The sequence below is a fragment of the Chinchilla lanigera genome, unplaced genomic scaffold (assembly GCF_000276665.1).
Source record: "Chinchilla lanigera isolate Chin_1 unplaced genomic scaffold, ChiLan1.0 scaffold00010, whole genome shotgun sequence".
Taxonomy (NCBI): Eukaryota; Metazoa; Chordata; class Mammalia; order Rodentia; family Chinchillidae; genus Chinchilla; species Chinchilla lanigera.
In genome coordinates, this window is record NW_004955411.1 from 31,589,198 (window position 1) to 31,601,247 (window position 12,050).

Below are 12,050 nucleotides of genomic sequence, written 5' to 3' on the forward strand. Positions count from 1 at the left end.
GGCAGTGTGTGAGGCTGTGAGTGTGAAGCAAAAGGTGCCCTGGAGACCTCAGAAGTTTAGAAAAGCCAGGACCATGGACTGTCTGAGGAAAGCTGAAAGGAGGGAGCAAAGCAGGCCTAAGAGAGAAGTCGTGGAAGCTGTAACCACCACAAGTGCCACAGGGGTAGACTCATGCAAGCCCTTTGGAGCTCACAATGTGCCACAGATTGCTTCAGATGCCGCATGTGGAATTACAGGACATAGTGTTAGCCCTGCTGGATTTTGGACTTGCTTTGGTCCCAATGCCCTGTGTCCCCCTGTTTGTACCTTTTGGAATAGTACTGCTTATTTTGTGCCATTGAATGTTGGAAGTGTTTAACTTTTCATTTGTAAAGGTGCTCACAGCTGAGAGTTTGCCTTACATTTTGGGGGAGACTTGGGACTTGGACTTTTCAGCAATGCTGAAACTGTTAGGACTTTGGCAACTCTTGCAGATGGACTAATTGCTGTTTGTATAAGGGATGGGCATGAGTCTTTCAGGGGGCCAGGGGTGGAATGTTATGGTTTACGTGTGTGTGTACCCCAAAGCCTCCTGCAGCCATGGGGCAGGCTATTAGAGTTTGATATGGGTGTGAGAGCTGCACCTGCCCTGGGGTGGATAGTTTGCAAAAAGGGAGAGGAAAAGAGTGCTTGAGGCGATTCCTCCCCCATTCCACCCTGGTGTATGGTGGTTGCTTTTGCTACGTGCTGCCGCCTTGAGCTGCAGCCCTCTGCCATGTGCCACTCTGCCTTATAATCTGCCAAGTACGGACTGAAACTTCCACGAACTGTAAGCAAAATAAACCTTTCCTTCCTTCATTTTGGGCATCAGGTATTTTGTCCCAGCAACAAGAGAAAAGTAACTGAGACAGCTGTCTCTTTCTATGATAGTACAATTATTTTGGGAAAACTATACATGTCCTTCTGCCTAAGTCCTGCTTTACAAGAAAGAAGGAAAGGAAAAGAAACCAATTATAATTACTTATTCAGGAAGTCCTTCTGGAATCAGCAGAAAAAAAGCTACCTCCAGAATTAAGTACAGGTGCTTACCACAGTATAGTACTTGAGTTTGAGTCTTTTGTATGTACAAAGACACTCCAAAATGGAGAAAAAAGTGATCTCCCACAGTCAAAACCAGTAAAAGATACAACAAAAAGATCAGATCCATTTTTTCATCTCAGACCAAGAAATCCTCTGTCCAATACTTATTCTTCTATATATTGCTAGAAAATCAAAAAGAGATACAACACATTTGTCTCTACCACATAAGCTTTCAAAGAACTGGAACCATTGCATTTATCTTTTACCTTAGTTACCATACATATTTCTGAATGCTGTAATCACTATTTCCTATTAGAAACCACACTAACATGGCACAGCATCGATTAATTTCTCCAAAAACTTCACTGAAGACTAATCACACTCCATAAACAACGCAAGTTTTTGAAAAAAACTTAGAAGTCAAGCTCTACCTTTGTAAGTCAATGGAAATTTAAGGCCATTCTTTAATCCTTTTAGAAGATACACTTACAAAAGCAGGACTAAAAATTAAGTTTTATATCACACTAAAATATTTTTAGGGCTTTCCTCAAATGTCCAGCTTAGAAAAACAAATTTCACATTAAGAAGAAAACAGTCTGCTCATTTAGTGACAGCTGCCTCAAACATGAAAATACTACTTTCTTTTCTTCATTGTGGTCATTAACTTTGTTTCACACAGAAGTTAAATGTTTATATATCTAAAATGAAAACCCATAAAAAATACTGAAAGGCACAGTACCCTTAAATGAGTGTTCTTGGTTTCAAAAGCTTTTCTTATTTCTCCTTCACAGACACCTCTGAAATTAAAATTAGCATTTGAAAGTATTCAAAAATCGTTTAAATTTCTGTTTAGTCATTATGCTCTACAGGTGCAGTTCTCAAATAAATTTACCTTCTTTTATCTCAATTTTAACAAATTTACAGTTCTATTACAAAGTATTTTTGACTTCACAGAATAGGAACTTTTTGAGGAAAAAAATAATAAAAATAAAATTCATTTTCATAAATAAATTTTTTAAAGGCACTGTCTATGTTTTATAATAATATTACACTATTTACGAAAAGCTGTTAATATTTCCTGGTAGCATCTGAAAGGAATAAATGAGCCACTCTGCCAATACATAGTTTCTCTACACTCTTTAAACCACACTAGATGCCAGGGATTATACAAACAAGACACACTTCAACCAAGAGTATCACGCTGGCAGAACACATAAACCATACAGCTATACCACAGAGTGTGATAAAGTGCAAAAACAGAAATGGATCTAAATGGTTAAAAGTGGCACATGCCTGTATTCCCAAGTACTCGAGAGGCCAAGAAAGGAAGATAGCAAGCTTGAGGCCCGCCTGGGCAATCTTCTCAAACAACAGTTTTTAGAATCCTCTTCTGAATCTGAGCTTTTTTTAGCATCTGCCTGTTTAAAGTATCTCAATTGTGAAGTAAAATTATTCTCAACCTCTTCTCTCTTTATGTGATCCCAGCTTCTTCCATTTATGCTATCTTCTTATTCACAAGTCTCTCAAAATATCAGGTTATTTTCAAATAGCTAGAACAAAAAATATAAATATAATACCTTCTTAAGGTATTGTAAATATTTTAGCTATTTGATAAGAATTTTTGTAGTCAGTAATAAGAGGCTAAAAAAAAAACCCAGCACTAGCCAGGTACTGAAAAATACGAGATGTATAAATATGAAATTAAGGAGCAGCACTATGTCACTATCTAAGAAATTGAAAGCAAAGGAATAAGAACATGTAGTATATAGTACATGTCTTAAAATATGTGCCTTACATCCCCTGAGGTCATAATAATGCTCTTACATAACTATAAACACCTCTCAGACATAATAATACAGATTTCACCACCATGAAAAAACTTATTCTGGACTAACTGGTGACCAAAAACAGCTATCAAAAACAAAATACAAGATGTCCTAACTTTCCATAGTCATTTTTAGTGACTATGTAAGCTAATATGCAGAGTAATGTTAATAATTAGTAGAGAAAATGATGATTCCATTATCTTTTAAAAAGTTTTTCAAAATATTAAAAATTCTATTATAAATGCATATGGGAATATAAAAAGTAAATAAAAGTATATTAATAAGTACACTGTAGTTTAAAACATTAGAAATAGAAAATGAAAATGTTTTACTTCTTTTTAAAACTGTAACAAGTTATGGGCAACCAATGCCTACATGAACTGAAATACTGCTATGTTTTAACCAGCTTCCAACATTTTATTATTTGTATGTTCAGTGTCATGAGATATCTTTATGGGTTCCTTTAACTAACATCACTTATTCTAGGACATCTACTTTCCTCATTTATGTCAGCAAGTTCACCTTCAGTATATTCTTTTGGCTGTATACCTAGTCTCTTAAAATGCAGCTGTGTCAGGATTCTGTAAGTCAGCTAGCTATTTTCCCCTACCATGTACTGAAATTTTAATTCCAACATTATCACTGTTGCTTTGTTGCATTTTTCTGCTTCTTATCCAATTCCCTTGAAAACATTACAAAACCTTATTACTGGAAACAAGGAAGCAATACAACTACATACTTTGCTGAGTGTGGAGGACAGGAATAACAAACACATAGCAACCAACTAATGGACACTGTAAAGTGCTCACTTTGGCAGCACATATACTAAAATTGGACACTGTAAGAAGAGATATGATTTGTCACTGCTCATAACCATATCAGCTTATGAAACAGATTATGAAATAATTCCTAGACTGAAGAGGTAGCAATAAAATCATACTTTGTGTAATTTATTTAATGTAACATAGTAACTGAAATTGGAACCATACAGTTAGAGAGCTGGTGTTACTTAGATGAACCATGGTAAATGAAATTCATGCATACTGGAACCATGTAAAGCAACAACTATCTGTATTTAAACCAAATGCCTGAAATTGTTGGAGCCAAGATTAGGGAACTATCATGTCCAAAAGATGCAGAATACAAAGATGAACTCCATGCTTTCCTATTCCTTTTCTAAATTACAGAACAGAGAGACTCTAAGCACAAAGGAAGTCTACTTTTCTGAGAAAGCAAAAGGTGCTATTTGATCCCTGCCAACTCGACATATCTGGGTACACACCCACAGATTCCAGTTATAATTCCAGAAGGGTCATGCCTCAGAATGAGAACCATAACCTACAAGTAATACAGTAGCACTTTCTTCAAAAGCTACAATCTGCATACTGTCTTAATTCATGGACTAAGTGAATCCATAAACAGAGGGATGCTGGAAGAGGAAAAAGTAAAAAGATAACTGAAAGTAGCTACTGTGCAAGTCTGGACGCAAACACTAAATTAAAGCAGTATTTGGAAATTAAACACTGCTGTAGTTACCATTTTGTAGTCCCATCCAAAGCTGCTTGTGATCTTTTTTCTGCATTTCATTGATTACTTGGCTTTTATGCTTTAAAGCATCAGCTTCTTTTATGCAAGACATAAAATGAGCTTCAATTGCATCCTTAGATGGACAGTGCAGAAGGTCCTTTTCTGGAAAACTCTATCAAAGGGAAAAAATACACCTATAAATCAAGTACACACGTTGCAGAATCACTCCCTTAAAACCAAACAGTATCTCCCAATTTTCCAATACTGCTAGCAAGCCACATTTTAACATCATAACTACATTGCTTTTAAAAATTAACTTTAAAAATTTTTTAGCTATTTGACACACTTTTTACATTTTCCAAATGATAAATATATTTGTAAGAACACACAAAAGAATAATAATTTAAAAAACAGGTTTTAACTGACCATACCACATTTCAAAGGAAGTGGAATGGAAATCTCACATACTGATGGTAGAAATGCGTAATGGTACAAATACTTTGGAAAAACAGTTTGGTTTCTTAAAAAGGGTAAAGACACACCTATACCACTGTCCCAGCCATTATACAACTAACTAGCCATCTAAGAAAAATTACATCATATGTTCATACAAAGCACTGTGTATGAATGTTCACAACAGCTTTATCTATAACAGTAAGCTCAGGAAACAATCAACAGAAAAATGAATATATAAATAGTATAAACTTTTATTATTTGAGCATGCAGTTTATTATTCATCAATTAAACTCCAACAAAATCTGTTAAAACGTAGCTCTTAGGCTAGACTTAGTGGCAAGTACCTCTAATCCCAGCTACCTATGAGGCTTTGACAGGAAAATGGAAAGTTCGATGCCAGCCTAGGGCAATTTAGCAAGAACTAATTTCAAAATAAAGTGTTGGAGATACAGCTCAGAATTCCCTCGGCTCCATCCTCAATACAACCAAAAACAAAAAACTTAGCTTTTTTTTTGGTACTGGGTATTGAACTCAGGACCTCACGCTTGCCAGGCAGGTGCTATGCCACTGAGCTATATCCCTGGCCCAAAAAACCTAGCTTTAAAAGTAAAACACAAAACAAAAAAACTAGGCCAGGCTTGGTGGCATACACCTGTAATCCCAGCACTTGGGAGGCTGAGGTAGGAGATCACTGTGAGTTCAAGGCCAGTATAGGCTACGAAGTGAATTAAAGACAGTCTGAACACCATAGTGAAACCACCCCCTCGTCCCAAAAATACACACACACACACACACACAAAACCCAAAAACCTAATTTATACCCTATAAATTCACTTATGATACATTACTAGCTATTATACTATTATATTCATATGAATTAGCATTATTATGGTTATTTCTATTTAATTGTTTTTCTATCTCAAGTATATAAATCAATCTTTAAGACCTAAAAGTTTGTTTAATTAAAAAAAAGTTCTGACATCTTAGAAATATGGAACACAACTTTTAGTATTTTCTAGAAAAGTTGACTTTGGTATGGTATAATAAAGTCAAGCTGGGAATGCAGCTCAGTGGTAAAGTGCTTGCCTAGCACTCCTGAGGCCATAAGTTTGCCCTCCAACACTGTGAAAAACATAGAATCAATCAATCAATCAATCAATCCCAAATAACCTTTCAGATACTGTACAATTACCTATGGTACTGATTTCATAATTGGGTTGTAAATGAGTGGCTGAAAAATATGAATAGTCTTATTCCAAAGAAAATCATTCAGAGGGGCTGGGGATTTAGCTCAGCAGGCAAAAAGCGCCTGCCTGGCAAGCGCAAGGTCGTGAGTTCGGTTCCCGGTACCGGAGAAAAACCAAAACCAAAAAAAAAAAAAAACAAAAGAAAATCATTCAGGTAGCTTGATTTTTCACCTACTTAAGTACTGTACAAATTTATTAAATTTTATACATAAGCTAATTATGCAAAAAGGAGTTGAGATCTCTCAAAACAGGGTTGAAGAGGCCTTAAGAAAAATATTATTTTTGGACTACCTTTTGATTATTAGCCAGACTACTAATCCCAATGGCTCCTACAACAAGAAAGTACTTTTGCTTTACTTTTTCGACACTTCTATCACTTTGCAGCTTCCTAAGCTTAATGAACATTTGACATATGTGACAGTAGACAATTACAAATGGCTAGACTTCATACCCAGAGGGTTCTATCAAAACAGTACAGGTATTTGTATATACCCACTCTTCAACACAAGCCTATCTCTAAGAAGGCAATGAATTCAGTAATGAAATGAACCCTCAGGGAAATAGGAGAGAGCAAAGTAAGATAGGAGTAAGAGAAAAAGCACAGATCTGCTTAGGTAGCCAAAGCAGCTGAGTTAATCATGACAAAGAAAAAAGGGACATGTCTTAGCCAAAGCTCCTCAACTCTGGCTTATGAATGCTTCCTCTTTCCCTATTACCTGGAGATGGGAGTGAAAATCTGCTTAAAAGCTTCACAATGATACCCCACACTCCTGCTCATTACATTTCTAAACTTTTCCAAAGTACATTAACCACCGTAAGTTCGTATCTCTTTTTGATCCAAACAAACCGTGGCAGATAAAGGCATTGAGTCTGACACGATGTTTATTCACTTTTCTTAATTTTCCAAGTCACACTCAGGATAAACTAAATCTAACATAATTTTTTAAAAAGTAATTTGAAAAGTTCTATTTTTAGAGATTATTATCTGTATCAGTTAATTAAAAGTATCAATCCAGAATGACTAGGATGTGTCCCGATACATTAAAATCATTAAACTAAAACTACAAGTGAAAAACTAAAACTATTATTTGCAAGCTCAGTGGGAAAAAAAAAGCAAAAGCAATCTATTAGTAACACTGCAAACATGGAGTACTCAGTTAAGACAATAAGCAAAGCAAAAAAAATGTACTTTCCGTGTCACTTAATGTAACATCCAATTAAACATGCAGAAAGCAGTTCAGCATGTAGACAGAAAATGAGGCCACAGTTTAAAGGTTAACTTTAATAAAAACTTAAATTTTCTTCCAAGAATACTTTAATGTGTATGCACATGGGGATGGAAAGGGAGAGGATTTTTCACATATTCCTTCTAAAGTTCTATTTTCAGGATAAGAAAGAATATCTTATGAAAAAGAAGCTAACAGGGGTTAATTGAACGAATGTTCTAAGCAATGAATCCAAACACTTACTGAATTTCCTAATTCTATCAGTATGTAATCTACCAGCTGTAATCAATCTTTCCCCTCCCACTAAAATCTAAGGAGTCTCATCCTTTTTCTTAGATTCCATTGTTGAATCTTTGGACCCCAGTTCAATTAATTATTCCTCTCCCTTCCCATAACAGCATCGTTAGCCATTTGCTTTCTGATTACTGTTTCCCATCAATGTTCTTCCATCCTAAAACAAAAAAATAGCTACTCAAAACCAAATGCAAACTCCTTCCCTCTACTCAGTCTTTCTTTGGTTGTAGCCCTCCACCTCATCTCCCTTTCATATCTAGCTTTAAACCCACAACAGCCTCTTATCTCTTAACTATCCACTAAAATCTATGGCTACCCTCACCACTGCGCTGTAATGTTCTCTCCCCGATCAACAATGACGCATTTTAATCCTTATGTATTTTAAATACTCACCAAACATCTAACTCCTTTACTATCCTCCATGAAGCCACTATCCACAAGTTGCTGTGTTATCAACACTTCTTCTTTTTTAAATCTATTCTTAACATCTTTTGCCTCAGTCATTCCTTAAATATTAGTATTTTCCAAATTTCTAACCTATCCAAAAATAGACAAAAACTTTCACCACAATCCTTCTCTCCATCTTCCACATCCAACCCAGATCTGTTGAATTTACAGCCTAAACAGATCTGAAATTCACTTACTTTTCAACATCCCTCCTGTCACTTTCCTTGTACAGACTAAGATCTATTGAGGTTTCTGAAAAACCTTGTGGCGGGGTACTAGGCCTACTCTAACCCCTTAATTCATTTTTTTTTTTTTTTTATGTTTTGGGGCCACAGTGATCTTCCTAAAATGCAAACCCAATCTCATTCTTCTAAGTTTTACTTTTAGGATAAAATCAAACCACTTGTAAAACTTTTAAGATTATAAATTACTTCAATTTTTACTAAACCATCCAGCATAATCTCTCAATACCATTTCACTTATCCTGTCCACACACTAACCCATTCATGCCCTCACAAACATTCCCTACCCCACCTTTCTTGAATGTCTCTCATCACCTTCAACATTCTTTCACAGTTCTCTCAGTCATATGCTCTCATTTCTGCATCTTCACACCAAATAGTTCCTGTCTGAAACTTCCTCCTTATCAACCAACCATATATATATATATGGATCCCAAGAAAATCCTTCTCAATCCTCTGGTTCAGCTTCTATCACTTCCCCCAGTAAACTTTCCCTTTCTCCTCCACCAAGGGTTAAGTCACAAGGTTCCAGTTTTTACCTCCATAATAACATTTACCAGTATTATAAAGCCTGTGGGCATATCCTTGACAGTACTCTCAAAATTCACAAGGCAGAGGCCAAACTATTCATACCTCTCTCCTTAAATTTTTAAAAATAAATCGAATTTATTAGTAAATGAGTCAATAAAATGAAACATAGGAATTGTTAGTGCAGTTAGTTGAGCTCTGACACTTGAGTAACTATGAGCCCAAATAAGGTGTGGAACATTACCATCGACTCCCAAACACTACCAAAGATACTTCATGGCCTTTGCAGTCAGTTCTCCTATTCCCACCTCAGTTAGTGATCTGATCTGTAACACCAGAGATTAGTTTTGTGCATAATAAAATCCCACAAGAGGTAGTACCACACAACCTTGCACCTTCCACTTAGCATAGTGCTTCTGAGATTCATTCATTCTATTGTACATAGCAGTAATTAGTTCCTTTTTGTCACTGAGTAGTATGCCAGTGAATGAATATACTACAATCTGTTAATCCAAAAACCTGTTAATATATACCTGAACTGTTTTCAGGTTTTGGCTATTATTAAGACAGCTGCTATACATTAATTAACAAGTTTCTGTGTACACATATATTTTCATCCTTTTTGAGTACATATGGTTGAAAAGCAGAAAGGCTGGGTCACACAATCTAAGTATATAGTTAACATTATTTAGAAAATATCCTAAGAAAATTGTCCTACTTGGGAGGCTGAGGCAAAAAGACTGCAAGTTCAAGATCAGACCAACAGTTTAGCAACACCTCATTGAAAAACAAAAAATAAACAGGATTAAAGAGAGTGGTACAGAGCTCGCCTGGCATGTGCAAGGATCTGAGTTCAATCCCCAATACCACACACACACACACACACACACACACACACACACACACACAAAACACATAATCCTGCCAAACTATTTTCAATGTGATAGTACAATTTTAAATTCCCACCAGCAACATATGGCAATTCTGGTTATTCAATGTCCTCAGACTTAATACTGTCAGTCTTTTCCATTTTAGGTATTCTAGTTGAGTATAAAATAGTATCTCATTTAGTTTTAATTTACATTTTGCTAAGATGCTAAGTGTCAGGCCAGAGATACAGCTCAGGGGCACAAGGGTCTGCCTGGCAGGTGGAAGGTCCTAAGTTTGACTCCTGGTACAGATGGGTGGGGTGGGGGGCTAAGTATCTTTTCATCTGCTTATTGGTAAATCATGTGTTTTGTGAACTTTCTGTTCAAATATGGTGCATTTACATGGTGAGTGATATATTCAGAAAGAAGCTGAACTCGTGAATTCTGTATGTGCTTATGAAAATATAATCCACAAAAGATAGTAAGGGGCATACAGAGAACTGAACACAGCTGGGCCAATCTGCAAAGGAATACAGAATTTGCATGAGCACTCAACTACTTCAGAAATGGACCCATTACTTCAAGTGCTAGGGGCTATACCCATTCACATCAAATATTACAATTTTCTGTCTGATTCAGCATAATGAACCTTTTACTACTGCATAACATACAAACTACAACTCCTCCACTGATCATTTCCACAAGCAAGCTCCAATCTTTTTCAACTTGAATTACCATATTTATCACAGTATACCTCTACTTTTCAACCATTTAACATGCATAAAATTGGGCTCTGAATTTTATTAGGCTTCTACCTTCGGGTCACTGAAAGTTTTGGGATGATGTATCTCTGTTATGGTTTGTATCTAGATGTCCCCCTAAAGCCTCTTGAGCTTATAGGTGGGGCTTTGGGGGGGAATTTGATCATTGGTGCATAACAGATTAGCCCAGTCACTACAAACTGTGAGCGAGCTCACTATAAACTGTGACCTATATAAACCTTGCCTTCCTTTAATTTTGGACATTAGGTATTTTGTCTCAGCAACAACAGAAAAGTAACTAAGACAATGACAAATGGTTATTGAATTGCCAATGTTTTTTTTTCTTTTGCATGTAGGTGATTTCACCATATGATTTTGTACTTAATTCTGTTGATGTAGTGAATTATGTTGAAAGTGAAGTGTTTAATCAATCTTAAATTCTTGGCATAACCTTAACACTGCCATAGTTTGTATTATATTATATATGTACAACACACAAAATATTACATAATTAAATATACTAGTATTTGTGAAAGGCTTTTATATCTATACTCATGAGGGTCACTGATGTCCAAATTTAATTTCTTTAAAGAATTTTGGCATCCAGAATTATTCCACCCTAAATCAAGTTGGGAAATGTCTCCTTTTCTGGAAAAAAAAAAACAAAAAAAAAACTATCTCATAGAATTCACCAATTAACTGTCAGTGCAAGGAGTTTTGTGAGGTTTTTTAAAACTATCAATCCAATTTCTTTATAGGACTATTCATCTACATTATTTTCTTCCTTGCGTCAGTTTGGTAAGTTTCACCTTAACCGATTTTGCCCATATGGCAAATTTAATGGCATAAAATTATTCATAATACTTCTTATTATCTTTTTAATGGCTATCTTACAAGTAATAATAGCCAATCTTTCATTCTTCATTTGAGGAAATAGCTTTTCCTCAGAGAGTTAATGTTATTAATTCTCTCTAAGCACTGCTTTAGGTGAATCCCACAAACTTTAGCATGCTGTGTTTTCATTAACATTTAATTTAAAATAGTGTTACATTTCCCCGTGCGATCTCCTTTGATCCAGGGCCAATTTAAGACTCTGTGTCCCCATCCTTTGGGTCACTGTGGTCGTAAGATTTTATTAAACATATATTTGGAACTGTTACTCCTTACAATTATATTACACTTTCTCTACACAGTTTTTCTCATAAAGACATTAAAAGAAGCAATCCTTTATACTTACTATTCATTTACCATTTCTGATGTTTCAATCTTGTAACTCTACTATTTTAAAGTATCACTACATTGTCTTTTGAACTCCACCGTTTTTGGATAAACCCCTCATCCTTTACATCCATATTCTTATTCATATTATGGCAATTTTCTGACTACTTTCAAATTATTTTACTCATAATTGATTTCCATAGCATAATGTGTGAAAAATCAAATCAAATACTTAGAAAATTGGGTGTGGTTTTCTAAAGTCCTGCATCCAGTTTGCTAAGTTTTTTGCATATATTATTAATCACCATTTCTTTTTTAAAATTGAGGTATAGGCTAGCATAACTTTCCAC

The 12,050-nt window shown here is 35.5% G+C and overlaps 1 protein-coding gene across 5 annotated transcripts in view; it reads right to left on the reverse strand.

Moving 5' to 3' along the window:
* Positions 1-12,050, reverse strand: part of Atg5 (autophagy related 5) — a 145,217-nt gene that overhangs the window by 88,007 nt on the left and 45,160 nt on the right. For all 5 annotated transcript variants that reach the window (XM_013510873.1, XM_013510876.1, XM_013510874.1 and 2 more), the window contains one exon: positions 4,422-4,584. In XM_013510873.1, the coding sequence (XP_013366327.1) occupies positions 4,422-4,584 (163 nt within the window). The remainder of the gene's footprint in view (positions 1-4,421; positions 4,585-12,050) is intronic.